The sequence below is a fragment of the Sparus aurata genome, chromosome 12 (genome assembly GCF_900880675.1).
Source record: "Sparus aurata chromosome 12, fSpaAur1.1, whole genome shotgun sequence".
Lineage (NCBI taxonomy): Eukaryota > Metazoa > Chordata > Actinopteri > Spariformes > Sparidae > Sparus > Sparus aurata.
This window is the reverse complement of record NC_044198.1, coordinates 26,636,276-26,660,048: the sequence shown is the minus strand read 5'-3', so window position 1 is coordinate 26,660,048 and position 23,773 is coordinate 26,636,276. Positions and strand designations below refer to the sequence as shown.

The 23,773-nt window shown below is 42.4% G+C and overlaps 2 protein-coding genes across 6 annotated transcripts; both read right to left on the bottom strand.

The window, feature by feature from the left end:
• Positions 1 to 406: 406 nt before the first annotated feature.
• mphosph9 (M-phase phosphoprotein 9) lies at positions 407 to 15,938 on the bottom strand. Of its 3 annotated transcripts, none has more exons than XM_030435655.1 (24): positions 15,787 to 15,938; positions 14,753 to 15,024; positions 13,518 to 13,665; positions 12,107 to 12,196; positions 11,523 to 12,028; positions 10,015 to 10,180; positions 9,775 to 9,847; positions 8,782 to 8,885; positions 8,369 to 8,485; positions 7,754 to 8,220; positions 7,287 to 7,436; positions 6,828 to 6,915; positions 6,404 to 6,619; positions 6,167 to 6,214; positions 5,995 to 6,059; positions 5,779 to 5,880; positions 5,137 to 5,370; positions 4,884 to 5,053; positions 4,481 to 4,738; positions 3,959 to 4,079; positions 3,580 to 3,674; positions 2,534 to 2,733; positions 2,138 to 2,206; positions 407 to 1,396 (listed from the first exon to the last, which is right to left on the bottom strand). In XM_030435655.1, exons 2-24 carry the CDS (start codon positions 14,986 to 14,988, stop codon positions 1,295 to 1,297), a joined length of 3,825 nt encoding a protein of 1,274 aa, XP_030291515.1. In that variant the 5' UTR covers positions 14,989 to 15,024; positions 15,787 to 15,938; the 3' UTR covers positions 407 to 1,294. The 3 variants fall into 3 exon arrangements, with proteins under 3 accessions (XP_030291515.1, XP_030291516.1, XP_030291517.1); XM_030435656.1 differs by having other exon boundaries at positions 9,775 to 9,844; XM_030435657.1 differs by having other exon boundaries at positions 10,015 to 10,174.
• A 1,720-nt stretch (positions 15,939 to 17,658) lies between these two features.
• On the bottom strand, positions 17,659 to 23,264 carry cdk2ap1 (cyclin dependent kinase 2 associated protein 1). Of its 3 annotated transcripts, none has more exons than XM_030435661.1 (4): positions 23,091 to 23,264; positions 19,890 to 19,993; positions 18,372 to 18,498; positions 17,659 to 18,274 (listed from the first exon to the last, which is right to left on the bottom strand). In XM_030435661.1, the coding sequence occupies exons 1-4, from the start codon at positions 23,116 to 23,118 to the stop codon at positions 18,207 to 18,209; spliced, it is 327 nt and encodes a 108-aa protein (XP_030291521.1). In that variant the 5' UTR covers positions 23,119 to 23,264; the 3' UTR covers positions 17,659 to 18,206. The 3 variants fall into 3 exon arrangements, with proteins under 3 accessions (XP_030291521.1, XP_030291519.1, XP_030291518.1); XM_030435659.1 differs by lacking the exon at positions 23,091 to 23,264 and adding an exon at positions 22,435 to 22,641; XM_030435658.1 differs by lacking the exon at positions 23,091 to 23,264 and adding an exon at positions 21,993 to 22,382.
• Between the last annotated feature and the right edge of the window lie 509 nt (positions 23,265 to 23,773).

The window sequence follows — 23,773 nt, the reverse complement described above, 5'->3', positions numbered from 1 at the left end:
TTTTGGATTTGCAAACAAAGCCTTGGGATTTGCAATAATACATTTTTAATTGGAGTGTCGATAGTGTTGCTCTCACATCTGTTCTGATTTCACAAAAATAAATGCATAACAAACCAGTTTGTAGTCTGCTGGAAGAGGAAATCAGCATCTTGGTACAGTATTTAGAAGCCGGCCTGCTCACCAGACCTGAACCCAGAGAATCTGAAGTTTTGAGACACCAGAACCAACAATGACTGAACAACATCCTGCTCCTCGAGTCCAGTGAGGAAAAACTGAACATATTAAGAAAAAAATACCTTTAAACAGAACAAAGAAAGATGGAGGAAACCTCACACATACAGCAAACAACCCAAGACTCACTGCACGGTTTAATAATGAGGTTTAATAAAAGGAGCAAAACTTCCAGTTATCAAAAAAAGCTTCATTTATTGTGCAACAACAACATTATAGTTCCAGTGAAGTTCACGTCAGGTAGGAAAACTGTATGGCCAAAAGGAAGCGGTGCAAGAAAATCCATGCACGAGCAATCGCTGAAGGAGAAAACGAGCGGCTGCGTGGAAATGTGTCGACTGAAGAAGTGTGCTGGTTTGGATTTTACAAGTGGTTTTTGATCCGGAGGCTCCCTCCAGTCCTGTGGCGCCTTCAAAACGCAAAGCGAAACAAAGTGACGAGCAGCGATGGAAAGTAAACGAAGAAAAAAAGGCGATTCGATTCAAGTAAACAAACATTTTCCTTCAAGTTTGATACATTTGGCCCAAAGCAAAGAGAAATAATCTACTTCTATCATAAAATAACAAATCTGGCGTACAAAAACATTGAATAAATACATTTTAGGTCATGAAAATGGAAAAAAATCATGTAAAAATATTCATAAACACATGAACAAAAAATGGCAGTTTTAGATCCCAAAGTGGATGGATGTCTGTGCTGGAGAAGTCTTCTTGATCGTCCACGTTTACACGGAAACGTGGCTGATTTTAAAAATCCACACCTGAACATGGCGAGAAAAAACACATCATAGTAATATTTCTGTGACTAAAAAAGTAAACGACTTTACAAATCTGTGCGTTACTAAAAATATATACTCCAAAAATTGCAATATCTTTCAAGACATATAAAAAATATCCCCGAGTAATAAGCAGTATGTATTAAAAAAGATGCGGTGTGGGTTCTGTACAGGTGGACGTATGGCACGGAGAGAGAGACTGGAGGACAATCAGTGCAGTGTATAAAACACACCAGAGAGACACTAAGTTGTAGCATCCACACTGTAAATGTAAAAAGACAGACATTGCTATATGTTGGCAGAGGAGCGGAGGACGTGGAACCTCTTCAGAGTCATGCGGATGGATCCCAGCTCACGGTTCACTCTCTCCAGACGATTCTCTAAGGCCACCTGAGGACGGAGGAGGAGCAGGAAGTCAAATCAGTGGAAGTGTTATAAATGTTTGCAAGCTTCTGGTTCTAGATTAGTAAATATGAACACAGGATGTGTTTTTTAGTGACACCATCAACTGTCAGTCTGTCCACCACTTTGTGTCAAACCACTCGCTGGTTTGTGGGTGTTTCGAAGTTTCAAGTCTGGCATTATATCGGTCGCCATCTTGTTTTTCAGGAGCTAAAAGTGACCATATTTGGCTGAGAGGATGCATAAAAACACTGGCTGATTAATCGTTGGTGCACAGAGAGAATAAACGATGCACGTGGGTTTAGTCTCTCTGACAACAACACAACCAATTTTTACTATTTGACATTTTTTATACCACGAGCACCAAACGGAGGATGAGCTCAACAACAGTGACGTCCCCGCTGTCACGGCGCCAGCTATCAGACGACCATGTGGGTACATGACGTGATGGCTTCTTACGAGAAAAAGTGTAGCGTGGCATCACCGTCGCCTTTCTGAAAAGTCAAATGAGTTTCAACCAGAAGTGATCGGAGGAGCCGCACAAGAAAGACGCCGCAGACACTCTCTCCTCATTTCTCTTGTACGTGTTTTTGTGTGACTGAAAATACATCCGTCAGCTCCGGCACCAAACTGTTTCTACGTCTAATTTGGTTGTTTTAATCTGTCTGGTGTTCTCAGAAAAAAACATTAATACATTCATATGAACATGATCAATATCCAAAGTCTTACCTCGTCTAACCTGGTCTGTAGACTCACTCTACCACCTGCTCCAGGCATCCGGCTCAAAGCTGCCTCGATCTGCCACACACACACACACACACACACACACACACACACACACACACACACACACAAATAATTATATTGATGAAACAACCTGAACATGGTGTGTGCGTGTGTGTGTACTTCCTAAAAATAGAAGTTATTCGTGACGACAACAGTGAATTGTGTGTTACATCAGAGGTCACGTGGGATTACAGTTCTGCGTGTCAGAGATACGAGCCTCTTCCAACTGAACAACACGGAGCTCTGTCAGTAAACTTCCTGTGCCGAGTTAATTAAAACTGTCTGAGTGGAAACAAAAGCCGCGTGCGATGTGACGAGCTGATAGTGAGCTCGTCTTACCTGCAGTTTCTCCTGCGTCAGCTCATCAAACAGTTTCTCGGCCTCAGCCAGCGAATGGAGTCTGTCCAGGTAAAGTGGAGCCGAGTCCTCCAAGGAGTCCCGCAGGCTGGATCCAGGACCGGCTCCCTGCTCCTCCCAGCCCAGCTGGAAGTTTCCCTCAGACGGCTTCACGCTGCCGGAGCTCTCTGACTGCTGGAGGTCTGAGGGAGACGAAGAGAGAGAATCAGATTATGTTGCTTCAAAAGAAACCTTTTAATACACTCCAGTAAAACACCACCACCTACTGTGACCTCAAAATTAAACACACAGTAAAGTATCATCTCAAAATGAAACAAAACGAATGGCATTAATAGTATTAGTTCACAGCACAAGTCGATTAGGGCTCGTCCAACTCCATTATGCTGGTTAATCGGTGCAGAGGAGACCTTTGTGTCTCACGCTGTTTTCAGGGTTTCAGAGGCGGAGCGTCGTTCCTGCCTGATGTTGTTGATTTGCTTGTTTGTTTGTTCCATAATTTCTCCTTGACTTTTGTGCTTCCACTGTGGTTGAGGCTACGTTGTCAAATCGTTTTGTTAAAGTCTGTTTGAGGTGAGTTTATTGTTAATATTTCTGATATTTCTGTTGTACAGTGTTTTATTCTGAAAACTGCCTGGATGTACTAAGCCTTTCCTGTCTGACTTCCTGTCTGGCTCAGTTTGTTCAGACTGACGTGGCTGCAGTCTGCTTCTGTCGAGAATAGACTGCTGAGACGTGCCGTGATGCAGACGGTGGAAACAACAGCGTTGTACAGAACAGCTGTGGACGGTCCCGTTGGAATCCGTGGGGAAGCCACACGGCTCAGAGGGGTTGTATTTAGACTTTTTATCAGTCATGTTTGATGATTGATATTTAAACAGAATGAAATATCGCTCCACTTTGCTCCAACCATTAAACAGAGCTCTTGGTGTTCACTGTAATTAGGGTGAAAAATAAATCTGTTTGGGCCGAGAAGAAAAACATCCGTAAGATTTTAAAAGATAATTTGGAGCGTGAATATTCAGTCTTACCATCTTCTCTGTCTGCTGACGTATACTGGAGTCTCTTCCTGGGACTGCTGCTGTTGTGGAATGAATGACGCCTCTGATCGCCGTGTCCATCAAACCTGCAGACAGAAACAAAACCGGATCTTATTGTTTGTTTTATACAGTAAAGTAGAACCTCCAGTTGGTCGTGTGTGTAACTATTATACTGACTTCTCTTTCTGCTTGTACAGAGATGATGTTTATGCTAAGCTAAAATAATCTTAATCGATTTTAGCTCGACGCTCAACGCTCAGACATGAGATTAGTTTCAAACTCTTTGGAAAAAAATGAGTAACCGTATTTCTCAAAATACCCAGCTATTGCTGTAAAGCACACTTGGCTGGAGATGTTGTGTGTTTCTCACCTTTTCACCAGGTGTTCCTCTCGTGGCATCATGCGGCCAAAAGCGGTGGAGTAGTTCTCCGTGGGGCAGCGTTTAGGACTCGACTTGGCAGACAGAGGCATGAGCAACGTTTCTCTCTTTGCTGGATGGAAGACAAAAGCACGCTGTTAATTAAAACTTTGATACACCCAGATAACATTAATTAAAAACTGAACTCTCCAGAGAATTTTCAGTGATCCACAAAATTAAGAAAGATTTAATTGCTTTTGTTAAAAGGTTTTTTTTGGGTTCGTGTCAAATTTGATATGAACAGTTTTGAGGTTCGGTAATCAGCTTTGCTCCTAAACAATCAAAGCTTGAAACTGTGAAGCTATTTGGCTAAATGTTTGTTTTAATATTTATATGTAAGAGCAAGTACAGCATGTAAAACATCTGTCTATTGTTAGTCCTTCATTTGAACTGATTTGCTTCGTCAGTCCATTTTGACAAAGAGAAAAGAGTGGCAGGCTGTGAGGTGAGTGTGAGGCCCGGCAGAACACGTACTGGGTGTCGTTGGGGGAATGTTTCGATGGGCTGGAGGAGGCAGAGATGACGATCTGTGGCCCTCCGGAGACAAACTCCTCTGAGCTCTCAGCAGCGCCGCTCCACTGAGGCTTTTGGCGCCTCCTTGCTCAGCTCTGACCACGACTCCTCCGGGTTTGACCACCTCCCTGTCCACGTTCTGAGGCCCGGCCCGCTCCTGAATCACGTCTTTGTGTCTCCGCTCCACAAACCCGACTGTGGTCCTCTGAATGCCGACCCCTGCAGGGAAAGATCACACAAAGATGTTCCTGATTAAGGTGTTGGATCAGCCTATAACTAACTCACAAAGATATATAACTATGATTATTTAAAGTGATCTCAAGTAATCAGTCGGTAAGGTGATTGATGTGGGTGGGGGTCTTACAGGGGGCCCGGCTCTCCGTGGCTCTGGTCTCCTCCAGCTCTATCAGGGCCCTCATCATGGGCGTCAGGGAACAGGACGCCTCTCTACGACCGGCCTCCCACTGCCCGCCGCTCTGCTCCTGGTGTCTGGGCTGAGGCAGAGACTGTTCACACTCAGGAGGAGACGCACACCTGCAGAAAGAGATCTCATTAAACCGCCTAAAATCTTCACTAACTGTGTTTGAGAAGATGATCGACAACAATAAGAAACCGACCTCCAGCTGCCACCGGCTGGAGACGTGTCCACAGAGCTTCCAGCTCCTGATGACTGATCAGTTATTGGAGAATGTGACTTCTTGTGGACACTTGATTGGTTAGTTTGAAGGAAAGGTGACTTTCTGCCGCCGTTGAGCTGATCAGAGGGAGGACAGGGTGACTTCCTGCGGGTGACGTCTGGCTCTGCCTTACACTTGCTGGGTGACAGCAGCAGGTCAGGATGGTGGTAAAGACTGTGGACGTGTTCAGAGGGAATTTACATTAAAGCATCAGTCAGGTTTTTAATCTATTGTTAACAGATTTAGTTTTATCATTAAAGCAGCTACAGTTTCTTTTCTTTCTTTTGCTGCTTGTGTTGCTCAAAGCTAAAAGAATCAATGTGAAAATCTCAACAGCAGTCTCTTCCCAGAAATCATAACTCGGTGTTCAAAATAAATCCAGAAACCTTGTTGTGAAAAGTTTCAGAAGGAAGTGTGCATCTACTCCTGGATGAGAGGCTGAGCTGTAACTTCAGCTAGCTCTGTTAGCTTATTCAGCTAGCCTCTCAGCCAGGAGTATTTGCATGCTTCCGTCTGCTTTCATCAGCCTTTAACGCCTACTGTAGATATGAAAGACAGATTATGAGACGTTCAGGATCTTACCCAGCGCCAGACGGTTGTGTGTTACTGTGGGAAGCGTAACGGGCCCTGGCCTGGTTCTCGTGCTCCAGCTGCTTCACCTGAGACTCCAGCTTGGAGGCGACTCTGAGGACACGGAGACAAACATGGTCACGTGGTCTCAACAGAGAGACAAAGTATTGATAGGGATGTCACAGGCGTCAGTTAGTGCCAGTTATACTCTACAGCCGATCCACTCACCTCTTCAGTTCTGAAATGTGATCGTTGGCATCCAGAAGTTTGTTCTCTGTTGACACCAGGTTGTTCTGCAGGTACAACAATTGTTAAAACATTGAACTGAGAGGTTCAACATGTTTCAATCTAATCAAATAACCAGAATATCATGTTTCAGTTCCAGTAAAAGATCTATCACCTTCATTCCCTCGTGCTCCTTCATCAGAGAGTCATATTCTCTGAGCAGCTGCAGACACAAAACAGAGACCTTCATCATTATCAGTGTTGTAAAATGTAAAACAGATGCACAGATAGAACTCTTTCTCACTCACTCATTCACTTTCTTTATCACACTTACAGCAATAGTTTTCATCAAGGTCCCAGTGAAAAGTGGAATTTTAGAGGTCAGAGATAAAAGACTTATATTTTCACTCACATCCTGCAGCATCTTGTACTCCCTCTCCCTCCTCGCCTCCTTCTCGTCGGCCTCCCTGCAGGCTTTCTGCGCCGACTCCTCCAGCTGCCGGACGTTTTTCTTCAAGCGCGCCGTTAGAGCGTCCTTCTCTTTGCCCGAGCGTTTGCTCTCTTCTAGTCGCTGCTGCAAAGACTTCACGGTAGCACCGGCTGCGGCGTATCGCTCCGGCCATTCTGCCTAACAATGGAAAGTTACATCGAGATTCAGGACGGGAAGAATTTTAGGGATTTAAAGCTTGAAAGCTGTGTGTCATATTTATCATATTTTTGTAAATAATAATATTTTAAATCATTACATACAAACAAGCATAAAAGAGGCTGATTAAAACAAGCAACTAATGAAAATATGTAGTACAAAAAACGAAACAGATTTTGAGAAATGTTACCAGTTTTTTCTCCAGCGAGCTGTTTGCTGCCTCGAGTTCTTGAACACGACTGTTGGCCTCAGCCAGAGCTTTCTCCAGGTGTTTGCACCTGCGGATTAACAGAAAATCACGATAGAAAGGAAAAGAATGAGTCTAAACTGAAGTATAATGTCATGACGGTGAAATGTGCCGGCATCTCAAAACTTGGTCACACTAAGAAGTTCAAGACTTCAGAAGAAATCGTCTGTTTTTCTTGAATTTCCAACTTTTCACCCAAAAAAACAACAAATGAAAACACTTCAGATTAAGTCAACATATTAACTTTTAACTGGTTGAGTATAAACATACATTTTAGCAGCATATTTGCACTTTACTAGTCATCATAAAGCACTTATTAATCCCTTATTTTGCTTGACCATATTCTATAACTTCAAGCCCATTAACTCAGACTTTAAAGTATAAATGTAAAGTAATACTCACCTCTTTGTGAGCGCCTGGTTGCTCTTCTCTAAATCCTGGGGCAGATCTCTGAGCTTCAGTTTGTCTCTCAGCATTTGAATCTCAGACTCATAATAAGCTTTCAGATCAGCCACGTGTCGAGAGTGTTTCTCTCTCAGGTTCTGCCTCAGTCTGAGGAGAAAGAAAAAGAAGAAGAAACCGTTTAAAGTGGACGACTTCTGTCGGCTCACGTAGATCCAGATGAGGAACCCTGCAACAGAAACGTAAACAACTCAACAACGTTATTAAGATGCAATCAAGTATTCATCCCTGAAACATAGTGTTTAATTTTATGTCTGTCACTAGTTTTTGTAAATGTAAATGTTTTTTTTCACTTTCTTCTTCCTTATAGAACTTTGTAAGTGTGTGTAAATATATAAAGTTATTTTAAATCGAGTATGAGCATCCCAGTGTGAACGAGTGCTGCAGCCTGTGTGTGTCAGACTCACAGAGAAAGGACGACAGGATCCTCCAGTGATGAAGCTCTCTCCATGTGCTGACTGGCTGCAGGCCGCAGGGTGGCACCAGAGGCTGAACAAGGCTTCAGGGTGCTGGTGTGGGTGTGACTGCCCTCCTCCTCGCTGGCTAAGGGGGCACTGGCTCTGCGATGCTGGCTGGATTTGTGGGAAGACGGCTGGGGCTTGTCATGGGAGGTAGACTGGACTGCCTGGGATACCCACATGCTTTGCACCTTAGAGGGAGAAGGACCGGCAGCTGAGACGCTGGAGCTATCACAGTCCGTATCTCCAGGGTTGGGACTGCACTCCACCATGCTGTCGGGGGTCACGGGGGTCCCTACTCTGGGGTAGAGGTGGGGCTGAGCGGCGAATGAGGGGCTGCTGAAGTGAGAGGGGGATGTGAAGCCGGAGGTTCGATCCGACTGCCGCTGGCTGGCTGCTGGGTCCAACGTCAGCACCTACAGCCCAGAGAGGGAGAGAAGAGATGTTCTGCGTTTTCTTCCCAATACCAATTCTGATACCTCAACTTTGTGTATTTCTTATTCTGGAACAATTACAAGTGAGAGTAATTATCGGGGGATCACTGATGATGATAACGTGACATACCTGTGGTGACAAAGGACTGGATGTGAGCGAGCCTTCCCAGTCTGAGCGTTTGTAGTCTGTTCTTTGCTTGTTCTGATAAATCTCTTTGAGAGACAGCCGAGGCTCCTGAGAACAAGGCTGCAAGAGACGGAGAAGAGACACCAGTCACCTCTGATTAGCATCAGGTAATCACCTCAAATATGAATGTGCACAGGTAGAAGGTGGTGTCACGGTGTTTATTTCTACTCGAGAACATGTAGTGGAATTACGAAAGTGGGAATCTGGAATCCACAGCTTTATTATATAGTTTCATTGATACATTTCATGTCTTATTCCCTACTACGGTTGCAAAGATTTAAGATTTTAACAGCATGATAACGTCACAGAAACACGTCTGTCCTGATGAGGATTCAGGTTCAGGTGTTATTACTCACAAGACTCATGGATGCCTCTTGCAGGAGGAGGTAAGCGCCACTGTCGAAGCTGTCCGGCAGAGGATGATACAGTTCCGTCTCATTCAGACGCCAATAAGTGAGGCCTGAAACAGAGAGAAGAAAGTGGTGATCAGCTGGTTCATCGACTCGTCTGTACAGGAGTTTAAAATGACACGCTGTGGATATTTCTGGCAGTGATGGCCACCTTCATACAGTCAGTTTTAAAGAAAAGTCTGGTGATAATCTATATATTTCTTTTGTCAACAACTGAGCCACACTGTTGTACTTTCATTACCATCAACACAACACTGTACTTCACACAGACTCGGTCTCACACACACCGTCCTGCTGCCACAAATACTCACTACAGCACCAAATGTGGATTAATCCGCCGCTGATAATAGTCGCCAACAAATGCACCATTTCTTCCTGTTGGAGCAACATTTAATAAAATCTACAGTGAGCAGCTGTTAGAGGAAATTAATGAGATTTGATTTAATAAATTAAACTATATATCTGTGAGCTGTCTTCAGTAAGAAGGAAAGAATCAGAAACATTACTGGTTTTTGTCCTTCATAGACAGACAACTGACTGATCTACCAGACTTAGCACTTTTAAAAAGCTGTAAGAATAAAAAAAAAACATATTTAGTCACATGAAATATTGTTTCCCTATAAAACTTTTGCTCTGTAGTCACAGACTTCAGGTGACGACCAACATAGCTGATGTTTATAAAGTATAACTAGCAAAAAGTCAAACATCTGTAGCTTAATTAGGAAGTAAAAAAAGGAAGAGATATGATTCCATTTCCTCATGTAACATCCCTCTTTGGTACAACAGTGCCATCTCACTGTCACGTGTGTTAACTGCAGCAGAGCTTCATCTTCTATAAGAAACTGTAACACCCTGCAATGTTTGTTTTATCACAGTGATCTCTTCACACAGGTCAAAGTGTTGCTGCTGTGTGTTTTGTCTGAGTCAGTGAGTTGTTACCTGAAGCCTCAGACATCAGGCTGTCGCTCCTCCTCAGGGGAAACGAGCTGGACGACGGCCCGGCTGCTCGCTGCTGAAACCCAATAGAGATGACTGGATTAGATGCAGCAGAGGGAATGTAATCAGGACGACCACAACAGACACACACACTGAAAACAAACACACTCTGCACGAAGGGCAGCGATAAAGTCATTTTATAATCCCTACAAAATCTTATGTTATGCTCGTGGTGATACGTACCTGGTCCTGGTCGTCTGAGCTCTCCAGAGGGTTCTGTTTGTGGGGCTCTCTGAGGCTGCGTGGCTGCTCCGGGTACTCGGGGATTTGGGGTGAAGCTTGTCCTGCTTTGCTCTTCTTGGGCCTGAGTTTCTGCCTCTGGGCCCACGAGGTCAACAGCTGGCTGGTGCTGCCAACAGAACCAGGCAGGATGAGTAGAAATATCATTTATCAGAAAAAAAGAGGTCTTAAAAGGGTTTCTGCAGGGAAAACTAAAGACATTTTTAAATAACAGATCAAAAACAATCAGAATGTTGTGTTGCAAAGTACAACATGGATCAATGAAAAACAGTACAGATGATATTGTACTACAGTTGGCTACCAAGGGAATTAAATAATTGACATTTATAGAAGGCTTGGGCCAATTTTAGACAATCATGAATATCGAGTATAAAGGAAGGGAACCAGTGACAATTTGCAATTCATTCTTTGTACTAAAGTCAGGGTTCGTACACATTATTCAAGGTCAAATTCAAGCACTTTTCAAGCACTTTTAAGGGTAATTTTTAAGATTTTCCAGCACCTTACTGCTGGGGTAAAATACGTATCTAAAGGAATATATATACTTGTGATTTTTTTCTTCACTCTTTATCACAATTATGTACATTGTATTATGCTGTAAACATCTAAAATTATATTCTATAATAGCAAAAACTTCAGAACTTAATTATCCAGTCTGATCCCAATTTTGTAAAAGACACAGAGTTATAATGTCAAGCACTTAAACTAAAATCCAAGCACTTTTCAGACCTTGAAAACACAACATTGAAATTCAAGCACTTTCAAGGATTTCAAGCACCCGTACGAACCCTGTAAAGTTCAAATTTAAAAGTTCTCATTTAGTATTTTTGTGTTATTTATAAGTGTTGTATGTATTGATGCAAAGTGAGGGAAGTGTACAGCATATTAACCTCTCGGGCTGTATTTATTCATACTATTCATACGACTAAACATCAAAATCATCTATCGCGATATCTGGGTGCAACAAGATTGTGTTATAAAATTTGGTATCATGTTTCTGTCTCTACGTCCAAGAACCCACTGTACACTACCTGCTCAGCAGCAAACAGCAGACAAACACCTGTAGAGTCCAGGTGATGACAACCTTGGAGCGTTTAGCAGCTTCTATTTATCAATGTATTTCTTTTTTATGACTTAAAGCTGCGTTATACTGCAAAAAAAGACCGTGTTGAGTTCTAACACACTTCTCGCCATGATTGTGTTGTTTCCAAAGAGGTGCAGGACTTCTATATGTCAAATTTTACAGCGAAAAATGCATCAATAATGAATTAAAATGACAAGTAAAAGTGTTTGCAGTTCAGATAGTTTTTAAAGTAATGTTTAGCATTTGATTTACTGTGCTGTTGAGTCACTTCTCTTTGTAATGTCGGCTGCAGAGTACCTGGAATCAATGCTGACGCTCTTGCATAACGAGTTGTGGTTGGTGTGTTGTATAAACTACTCAGACTTACCCAGAGGTTCTCTGCTGGTACGATGACAGGTTAGCTTCCTCCACTCCCACAGTCCTCTCATTGGACAAATCCTGCTGACAGCCAATCACAGCTGTCTCTGTGTCCTCCTGGAAGTTCAAGGGCCAATGATGCTTCTCCCTCTCTTGACCACCATCCTCGTCTTCCCCCGGAGACCCGGCAGGTTCCAGAGCGGTATCCCAAGCAGAGAGAGTCCCGTAGCCGCTGCTGAGCACCGTGGTCGCCCGCTCCTCCCCCTGCTGGTTGGCGGTCTCTGATCTGTGGAGCGGAGGTGAAGGGGAGCTAAAGGGGTTGTGGGCGGGGGCTGCCAGGCTGTCGCTGTCACTGGCTACATTTTTGGGGAGTGTGCAGTCACTGGTGAGGAGGGGGAAGATATAACCCTTTGTGTCCGTGGTTGTTTTGGTCAACGGAGAGAACTCGGTGTGCGGCTGGATGCTGGCCGGGCGGTTCTGGAGCTGAACCAGGGCCTTAATTTCATCCTGAATCAACTGGGGAAAAAAGCACACAGGATAAACAAACATTTTTACCCATCTCACGTGATACGACACGACTAAATCGAGGCTTACCTGTATTTGGCACTGGTATTGTTCTTGCTGAGCGAGTATTTGCTCTTGGTATTGCTTCTCAACCAGCTGAAACAGATGCAGCCATCGGCCCTGTGGAAGAAGAGGCAAACAAGGTGTCATGAACCACCATCACTCACAAGAAGATGATTTCTTTTTTTTTACTATTAAAATGGGTAAAATCATATTTGATTGTATAACTACAGACTGTGTATTCACTAAACCCCTTCTGGTGGAAACTTAAAGCACACTATGAATGGATTTTCAGTGAATTAGGAGTTGTGCGTGTCGAGTAGTTCAAGTTTAAAAATCAACATTAATTACATATTCATAGATTCTGGATTTTTCAGTGTGGAGTCACACACAAATTATAATTCCAAGCAGAGTATATTTGTGCCTTAAAACATGTCTGGAGGGGATATGTTAATTGCTATAGTGATATAATATCCTGCTTTGTGAGTGTGTGTGTCTTGCAGACTCTCCAGTGAGGAAACATTTCTCTACCACTTCAGCCTAGCCCTTCGTTTGGTACGTTCACATCTAGGTGTACTGTGGCCTGATTCTTGATGTGATAGGGGGTGAAGTTTTGGGGCTACATGGTCCTCCAAACTGAGGTTTATCAGAGGCACACTTCTAACCGAGGGTACTGAGAACTCTCTGCTGTTGTGTATTGTACTTTTTCTTTATAACAGGCATGAAACAATCACAATAGTGCTGATGTCTCATTAGCTGACTAGTGCTGCTTTTCCACCAAAATTAGCGGGTATAAACAGGTTTTGTAATGCAGGTCAACCCACTAAAGATCACCTATTGGCCCTGTTCCCACTTCCAGCAGGCAAGGCAAGCACGTCTGTGGTTTTTATCTGAAGCATTACATTGTACATCACTGACGTCATTCTTCTTGAACTGAATTTGCCTGCAAATTTCCTGTGTGCAAATATCCAGCAGCTGTGAAAACTCCAATCAGGGAGGTCACAAAAGTGATGTACAATAATTTGCCAGTGATGTGACTATGCAGTAATTTAATAGAGGCATTATAATGACCAGAGAAAAGTGTTTCTCCCCAGGTGTTTAACCTAAAAGGCCTCCAGCTTGATGAACTAGCAGTGAAGTCTCTTTGCGTTGCAGCATCACAGTTGTCTGTTCTCTGCAAATCACATCCTGCGTCTGAAAAGATCAGCTGCAGTGGGCTGCTGTGTGTGTGTGTGTGTGTGTGTGTGTGTGTGTGTCTGTCAGGTGTGATCCGCACAAAAAATAGAAGTGACAGCTCAGAAACGAGGCTGCCAGCTGCCAAACGCAGCGCACAAGAACAACTACCACAGCAGTTAACCCCGACTCCACTTCCAACATCATCAGCGTGCATCTACACTTCTACAGCAGCTACAGTCTTTCATGCTCTGTAATTATCTCCCACCTCACAATCCTTCCAGATCTCAGGGTCCGTTTCTCCGCTGCTCTGGATCTCCTGCACCAAAGCCCGCAGGGTCTCGAGGGAGCTTGGGTTGATGAATGGGAGGCTCTTCCCTTGTTCAAATGCTTCATCTGTGCTCAGACACAGACTCCTAAGATCATAAATCAACATTAAATCACACACTGTACTGTATGGATGGTAATATATATATATTTTTGTCTTCTTATGGACCTTCTACACCATCCTGCAACTTGCACGATTCTTTGGATTAGACTTGCAAAATATTCTACCACATAAAGAAATAACATTTGAATCTTTTTTCCGTCTAAGTTCAAGGAAATTCAGAAAACTGCAACACAGTTTTTCATGGGAAATAGACGTCAGTAATAATTCTGTCATGTACGTAATTTGTAAATTCAAAAATTCTATTTCTTATTTTACTGTAGACTTTTTTTTACTGTTTTACTGTTAACTTATTAGATTAACCCCTTCTTGTGGAAACTCGGAGCCTCGGGGTCACACACACACTGATTGACTCTCAGTGAATTAGGAAGCAATTTGTATCCAGCAGTTTAAGTTTTAATATCAACAATAAATACATATTCAAGGCTTCTAATGAGTTAATAGGAGACTCCTTACAAAACTAGATCAGACACTATTTATCATTACAAGCAGAGTACTTTTTGCATTGTGATACAATACACACTCTGCAGCATCCCCAGTGATTCTTTAGATCGAACCTCTCACATATACATTTTATTAAATGATAAGAAGAACATTTAAAGGCCTGTTCACATGGGACTAGTATTACCTGCACAGTGACGATTACAGGTAATGTTCCAGTACAGCCACAAAGAAGATTTTACTTGATCAAAACAAGCTGCAAATGTGTATTAATGCTTGAATAATATGCAGAAAGTGGCCAAAACTATATTATTGATGTGGCTGCTGAAGAACAGACACTCCCCTACTGAAAGTTGATGTTACATGGTGCCTCTGCATCATATCCAGGAGGTAATGTCCAGAAATATGAGAAAATACAGTATATCCTGTGTGAATACACCACAGGAGAAGCAAATGTGGTTGTAATTTCTAAGTCACATGACGTCTCCTGGTAAGGCGAGTCCTGTGAGAACAGGGCTTAAGAAAAGATTGGTGTATTGCCCACTGTTTCATATTTTATCTCTGCTCTGTATTTTTACGTTCTGTGTTCAGTCGAGCGTTTACTGACACTGCACCTGATCTTGTTGCATGCTGGTGTGATGTCCACGGGCCTGCATTGCACAGTGCCTCCTGTTGTTTGGGAGGTTGTGTGTCTCTCCTCTGAGACGGCCAGCCCCGAGGCCGATGTCCCCTCAGAGGACACCAGAGAGGTCTCGCTCTCTTTGCCCCCATCCCCGTCCGCACTGGCATGGCAATGGCTCAGAGCCCCCGAGCTGGACACATCCTCAGAGATACTGTCATCTGTGGACATGTTTATGGGCCCATGCAGCGTGGGTCAGTCTGACAGCTGGAAACCAAGAGAGGGGGGGGACACAAGAGGAAGTGAGACAAGTGAGAAAAAAACACACAGTCAGTTTGAGTTGTTGCTCAACTGTCACAATAATAGAAAGGACCCAGATGTTTATTACACAGCTGTTACAGCCCAGAACCAGCCATCAGTCTTAGTCCAGGTCATATCTCTGACCTGACAACTGCAAGTGTTGACACAATATAAACAAAAACAAAAATACAAATGCTCAAGCTAACGTGTAAATGTCACTCATTAGCATCCACATCTCTGTCTTTCAGGACCCGTAGCTTCCTGTCTGGGAGAGCTCGGTTCGACTGACTGGCTAATTAACTTTGACACCTTAGCAAATAACAAAATCTACAAAGCACCAACAGATGTCTAAGCCACAGCCATGCAGCCGATTGTGTAATTAAACAATAACAGCTACATTAGCCGCTTTAGCTTCGCTGTCTGCCCGCTGTACCGATGCTGCAGGCGGGCAAGACCGTTAAAGTTGGCTGTCAACTCAGCTGGCTCAGTTAGGCTAAGTTATCCAGCTAACACGCTAGCTACAACTACCACTGGCAAGCGAAATGAATTGGTTAGCTAGCTAGCTAAGTTGCGCTAAGTTGGTACATTACAGGTTTGTAAGCAGAGCGCAGAGAAGAAGCTGGACAGCGCGGGTGAAATGATGACACACACACACACGGAAGGACACACACAGTTTTACAGAAGACACAGTGACGCAGATAACCTTCATTAAATAAAGAGTTAACCCACCCGTTGACTTGTATCATCGCTTCATCCATATTTCTCTGTGAGTAGACAAGTCGGCTAGCTGGTTGCTGGTTGGCTACTGCACTGCAGTGATCTCTGGCTGCTGTAACGGCCGCAGAACGCGCCGCCATTGGTCGGAATCCGATCAAAAATACGGAGCTCTGATTGGCCGTCACTTTCACTCTGTGATTCTATTGGCTGTTCGGGGGGGAAGAGGCGTACACATCTGCTGGGACACAACAAGCTGACAGAGGAGAAACACTCAGCAGTCAGTTTATGGATCTTTACCTCCGGATTTAGATGAGTTTATCTCACCTGTTGCTATTTTGAGACCTCTCACCTGTGTTTTTATTAATCACATTTATTTTACTGATCCAGCTGCTGTTTATCTTTACAGTCCCGTGTGTACCCCAGACCCTGAAGGCAACCATCTGTATACACACTTTAAATTATTATTACACTCATATATTATATATACAGCACTTTACATGCACATGTAGTTAATCTAACTTCTTCACCTTATTCTAAACTACTGTTAACATTATAATGCTATATTCTAGGTAGCATGTTAGTGTACAATTTGGCACCTTAAAGTTGTACTTGTTTCTCATCTATCTATCTATCTATCTATCTATCTATCTATCTATATAACATTGTGCTTAGACTTGAAGCACAGTGATCTAGTGAGCTTCACCTGTCGAAACCAGGACCAGAATAACCTGTTTATGGGCCCGGGGGTGATAAAACAGCCCATCTGGATCACTCCACTCACCTACCTACTGACTTCTGTGCATTTTGCGTTTTGTGCTGGTTAATAAAATGTAAAACATGTCTGGTTGATGTTTCTCAAATATAAATATTGTGTGGCTCTGCTTGAAATAGATTTTTTTGAACGCGTATCTTTTTCGTTTTGCTTTACTTTCAGGCTTTTGCTTTTTTTTGCTTTTGCTTTCCATGTGGTGGTTTTTCAAAAGTCTCCAGCTACTTCAGTACTTCTACACTGTTTTGCAGAAATGTTTTGTGGACTAGGAAACCTGAATTTCCATCAGCATGGAGAGAGAAGATAATGACTGAATTTACATATTGGGGTGAAATGTTCCTTTTTGAAACTACTGATAGAATGACCATTTATTACATGTTTAGTACCCCTCAAAGGCGACTTCAGGTGTTCCTGAGAATGTTGCACATAATAAAAACCACCTTTGGTCTTTACCTCGATGTCAGCTGTGATGTCTGTGACACTAACCGTCATCCAAACGAGAGGAAACAGATATTTACAGCAAAGCAGCCGAGGAAGTGTGAGAACTGTGATTGCATGTCCGTATTAAAGACCATCACTTCTTGATTGTTAAACAGGTTTCAGAGCCGGTTTCTGCAGCTCTGTGCTCTGCTCGGATGTTTATTTTGTGGCATTTTTGGAGTGAACTGTTCCTTTATGTGGCCCTACCGTTGTCAGTTAACACAAGCAGTAGTTGAGCTGCGAGTTAAAAAGTAAAGTGTGAATGTGAATAAAGCTGCTGGGACTGATAACATCCTCAGCTGATGTTATTACTGAGCATTTTAACACGCCATCTTCCCAGGAGACTGTTCCCACCTGCAGCAAACATCATCCAGGTACTGAAAACAGTCTGCAGAGTCCAGACTAAAGACAACCACCCGTCCTGATGACGTGCCCTGAGGAGCTGGTGCAGCCCGGTCAGGCCCTCACACTCAGATCCAACAGAACTTTGCAGATATTATAAATACTGTACATTACATATCACAATATTCTTTTAAGGTCATATCTTGCAGCCCTAACCTGCCGTCTCCTTAACTTCTTATTGTCACGTACTTATTGTTTAAAATGCACTAAATCACACAATGACAACTATATTGAAAATACAATTTATTACACTGAGTAATAAATACATACAAAGATGCAAGTAACAGCATTTTCCTTTTTTTAATACCAAAACCAACCTTAACACGAATGAACTGATGCATTTGGCACATTTCTGTCCCTCGCTCACTCAGTCACGCGTGTTATAGGGGTCTGAAAAACAGACCAAATACTATCAAAAAGAAGAAGTCTTCTCCATCTACCCCTGTACAAGCCATGCACTGTCTAAGATTAACCCGCGGGCCCGTTCGCATGCATAAATCAATGTTTTAAATATGAAGTTGAAAACTAAGATCCCAAAAGTGGGGCATAAAAACACATGATACCCTCTCAATTGAATTCCAATAACCCACACATGATTTAAATGATCCTGCAGAACCGTCAGGAGTCATGAATTGTGTTATTTTTTCTCTCTAGGAGCTCGCTTTATCCATCCTTTGTTCATTTACTTCCTCTCGTCGAAGGAAATGCCATGCAAGTTATTTATTTTGTTTCATGAGACACGCTGTTAGCTCTTCTTGCAGGGAGGAGTGTTGGCTCGCAGCTAGGACCTCGCGTTTCTCTCCGTCTCAGCCAAGCACTCGCGCACCAACCCTCTGGCGTGGATTATTCCTTTGAAGAAAGGCAAATACACTTTAGATTAACAAACTCTGAATCGCCGACAGCTACGCTGTATGGTTTGCACTTGCATGTGAAGGTCCACGCTCACCTCTTTTCAGTCTCTCCATTGCACTCTTACTTCCAGCGTACGTGGGCCTGATCTCCTTCCCGAGCTCTTCGATGATGGCCAGCAGCTCTGCATATTTGTTCTGAGGCACTTGACTACCAGAGGAGCCCTGAAGGTCGAGCAAACAGAGGAAGATAAGCCAGGTGCAACACATTTCACACTGCGCACTTTAAAGGCAGAAGCCACTCTTAATCCGGATAATAATTCAGTGAGAAAAGAAGGAGAGGAGCCTTCAATAAGGACTGAAAATATTAATGTGTTAACAATCTGAAAGAGAAAGAAAAGCAGGAGAGAACAGACACTTTTTTAATCACATCATTTAATCTACTCATGTTGATCACTTCTCAGCAGCCGTTTCTTTCGTTAAAGGAACAGTTCACCCAAAAATGTAAACTCAGTCATCCTCTCCTCCCTCCATGCTGACGGAAAGTCAGGTGAAGTTTCATCGTCCACAAAACATTTCTGGAGCTTCACAGCAAAACAACAAATAAAGTAGCTGGGGACTTGTTTTAAAAGTAAAGAAACAACCAAGAAAAAACTAAATGGCTCCATTCAGCTCGTCCGATGTGATCCAAAGCTGTGTTCCGATATTCATACTTCCATGAGTACACTTAAACGTAGTACACTATCCACACTTACTAAGTACACAGATTTCAGCAGGTGAGTGTTGTTCCAAATCTAATACTCTGTGGAGCCCTTACCGGAAATTACGATCGCGACAGCCGCCGCGGCTCGTCACCCGCGAAAAACATCCCGCTTTGAACGGTGAACATAAGACATCTACGGCTTTACTTTTTAACAATTACAATCCTAACATCCTGCAATATGGCTTCGCTGCAGGCGCTGTTGTCTTGGTAGCTATAAAAAAAAAAAAAATCCGAGCTGAGCGCCTCTGCCTGGCTCTGCTTCTTCCGCTACGTAGACAAGATGGCGGCTGTCGAGTGCGTAAAGTGAACATCGTGGCACACTCAACGTTTTTGCCGTTATGAGGGCAACATCCGGGTCCTTTAAGTACACTTCTTTTTGCCGCGATCAATATCGGAACACCCTAAGTACTCAAACTAAGTATAGTAAGTACGGGAAGTATGGATACTGGAACACGGCACAAGTCTCCTGAAGCACCGAGATCCCGAATCGATAAGCTAATTGTTAGCACGCATGAAGTCGGGTGAACAAGCTTGACCGCGTGTCAGAGGTCATTTTCTTTTTCCAGTTGTTCTTTTACGTTTAAAAGTCTCCATCTACTTTTGTTTAAGAGAAGCAGAAATGCTGTTTTGCTGTGAATGTTTTGAAGACTACAAAACTTCACCTGACTGTCTATCAGCATGGAGCTGAGAAGATAATGACTGAATTTTCATTTTTGAGTGAAGAAAAAGTAGGAATCCTACACTGTGAAAATACTCCACTACAGGTAAAAGTCTGTTTGTTTCCATTTAAAACAGGTAGAAGTTTGATAGAGTGCCTGTGTGGTTTAGTCGTTATCAGATTAGGTTCAGTTACCTGTGAGAATCCCAGAGATGGAGGTCCATAGTCGCTCAGAAGCGGCCTGTAGGACTGCTGCAACGTGGCCAGGTTAGCTGCTGAGGGAGACTGGAGGCTTCCAACTGTTCAGAAACACAATTAGAAAAATAATAAGAGTAAATCCTCACAAATAAGAGACTGCAAACCAGAACAGGATGGCCCTTTGCTTGATAAATCGACTCAAACGATAAATTGACTAGTTGATCAATAACTTGCTAAAGACTTTAAATCTGCATAAAAATGAACAGAGTTTGGTGAGGCTTTGTCCTTCCACATAGTTTTCTTATACTTTTATTTTATAAGTAATCGATTTATAGTTGGCCCAAAAATACGGCAACGTTGGAGTCATCCTAACAGAAAAGTTTTTGCTTTTTGCTAAAACCCTTAAATTCCCATAAAAATGAACAGAGTCTGGTGAGGGATTTGTCCTCCCCTCCACGTCACTCTGCTCCCCTGCTGCTTTGTTTAGCTGTAATGCTCAAACTCAAACACATTATTGTTCTTTTTTTATCGACTAATCAATTAATAGTTTCAATATACTATTTTTCAATTTGTTGGCCCAAAAAAGTAAAGCAACACTGGAGTCAACCTAACAGAAAAGTTTTCGCTTTTTGTTAAAACCTTTAAATTCCCATAAAAATGAACAGAGTCTGGTGAGGGTTTTGTTCTCACTCTGCTCCCCTGCTGCTTTGTTCAACTGTAATACTCAAAACACATTATTGTTCTTTTTTTATCGACTAATCAACAAATAGTTTCAATATTGTCATTTGTTGGCCAAAAAATAAGGCAACACTGGAGTCATCCTAACAGAAAAGTGTTAATTTTAGATTAAAGATGTTGCAAATTTTTAAATCCCCATAAAACGAACGGAGTCTGGTCAGGTTTTGTCCTCACACTGCTCCCCTGATGCTTTATTTAGCTGTAATACTCAGACTCAAACAAATTACTTTTTAAATCAACAAATTAATTAAGTTTCAATATACTTTTTAAAAAATATATATTTTGTTGGCCCACAAATAAGGCAACACTGGAGTCATCCTAACAGAAAAGTGTTCTCTTTTTGCTAAAATCCCTTAAGTCCTATAAAAATGAACAGAGTCTGGTGAGGGGTTTGTTCTCCTCACACTGCTCCCCTGCTGCTTTGTTCAACTGTAATACTCAAACTAAAACACATTATTGTCTTTTTTTAAATCGACAAATCAATTGATAGTTTCAATATACTTTATCTTATTTTTTATTTTTATTTGTTGGCCCAAAAATGAGTCAACCAAACAGAAAAGTTTTCGCTTTTTGCTAAAACCCTTAAATTCCCATAGAAATGAATGGACTCTAGTGACGGTTTTGTCCTCCTGACTCTGCTCCCCTGCTGCTTTGTTCAACTGTAATACTCAATCACATTATCATTCTTTTTTTACCGACTAATCAATTAATAGTTTCAATATACTTTTTTGTTGTTGTTGCCGCCAAACTAAGGCAACACTGGAGTCAACCGAACAGAAAAGTTTTCTCTTTTTGCTAAAAACCCTTAAATTCCCATAAAAATGAACGGAGTCTGGTGAGCGATTCCTCCTCCTGACTCTGCTCCCCTGCTGCTTTGTTTAGCTGTAATACTCAAACTCAAAACACATTATTGTTCTTTTGTTTTTGTTTTTTTATCGGCTAATCAATAAATAGTTTCAATATCTTTTTTTTCATTTGTTGGCCCAAAAATAAGGCAACACTGGAGTCAACCAAACAGAAAAGTTTTCCCTTTTTGCTAAAAACCCTTAAATTCCCATAGAAATGAACAGAGTCTGGTGAGGGGTTTGTGCTCCTGACTCTGCTCCCCTGCTGTTTTGTTTGGCTGTAATACTTAATCACATTATCATTCTTTTTTTACTGACTAATCAATTAATAGTTTCAATATACTTTTTTGTTGTTGTTGCCCCCAAAATAAGGCAACACTGGAGTCAACCCAACAGAAAAGTTTTCGCTTTTAGCTAAAAACCCTTAAATTCCCATAAAAATGAACGGAGTCTGGTGAGGGGTTCGTCCTCCCCTCCACGCCGCTCCCCTGCTGCTTTGTTCGGCTGTAATATTCACCCTCCGACGCGAGATGTCCTCGAAGAGTCATAAAAAAACTGAGAGGCAGATCAATCAGCAGCTCCGACCGAGGAGCATCATGGAGGAAACGGAACAAGGCTGGCTCAAGAAGACACAAGTGATACATTTTTGTCACCGTGTAACGGCTCCCACCCGGCGGGACCAGGACCCGGGACGACGGAGAATCGCATTTTACGAACCGCCGCCGTCTCGTCTCACATCCCGGTCGTGTTTGTCGGCCGACTGATATCGCGGATGGCGCTCTTTTACATTAGTAATAATGGCGGATATGAATTAGCCTAGCTCCCAGGATCTGACCCTATATATATAACTGGACAAAAACTACAGACACGGTCTTTCTCCAGGTATTCTCCGAGACCCCGAATTTAACACTCGATTTAACGGACCGATACTTTGATTTCCCCCCGTTTTTTCTCCTTACCCTGGTTCCCAGAAGTTCCCGGAATGTGCTGATGGACATTGGGTTTATAAGACATTCCCAAAGACATTGTAAATTAAAGAAATAAAAATGACCCGAAATTCAGTGAAGCGTCTGTCTCTCACTTTTTGTTTACAACAGCGGCACCGGCAAATATGGCCGTCACTTTATATTGACACCCACTATGCTTTCTAACACTGATACTATCCATTGCGGGTTATCATGTTGTGGAGAAGGAAGAAAAAAAAATTAAAAACACGATTAAAAACGTGATTTCCAGCAGAAAGAGACGGATTACACACGCGGTTTTAACGCGTTTCGCCGGGAAAAGTCGACTTTAAGGAACACTTTTAAATAAAAAAAGACAATGTTTGGAAAAAAAAGTCAAAATGTCGCGTTTGACTTTTGTCTCCTCACGTTGCTCAAGTGTCCTTGTGTGCATTAAAAATACATTTACGACACATTTAAGTCAGAACATGGTGTTTTTAAAAAAAAGAATAAAAAATTAAAAGTCGTGTTTGAATGTAACCAGAGGTGAAGACTTCTCACGTTAACCCGGATGAGTTTAAAAAAAAAAAAAATGTCTTTGTTTGTGTCAAAGTGTTGAGAGGAACAAAAAGAAGAAGAAGAAGAAGGAGCTGGAGGCAGTTTGCAGATACCTGTCTTTGTCTGTGGGGGCGCATCCATTGCTTTCACATGAGAATCTGTAGTTTTAACATTAAACACAGAGTAAAACAGGAGAAACCAGGAGGATCCACTGAGATGAGCAGCAGGCAGGTTAAACCCTCACTGTGTCCCATCAGGCCACATGGTGGGAGCTGTGGTCCAGTCCTGCCCCCCCTCAGAGTCCTGACCTGGGGGGCCCCTGTGGTGTCAGACGACCCCCCCACCCCCCTCCACAATAAAGGTGCAGATACAGAGGGCGACCTCAATATGTGTGTTTTAGTAAATCAACTTTTATTTTGAAAAAATAAACAAAAATATGTGTATTTTATGTAGTTTCATGATGAAACTGGCAACAAAAAAGCAGCAGTGGAAGAAGTTTTCACATCATTTAACAGAAAATATGAAAAAGTTTTGATTTTTGTGTACAAATAACACAAAATACACATAAATCAGATTCACAGTATGTATTAAAACCTGATCAGTGGTGGAAGAAGCACTCAGATTATGTATTTAAGTAAAAGTACCAGAACAACAACAAAAAAAAGCTTCGTAAGATTTTATTTTTAATGATATATTTGTGTTTCAGCTCCAATACTACAAAAACACACAGTGGTGCAATGTAACTAAATACATTTACTCGAGTACTGTACTTACCTCAAATGCTTCCACTCCTGCT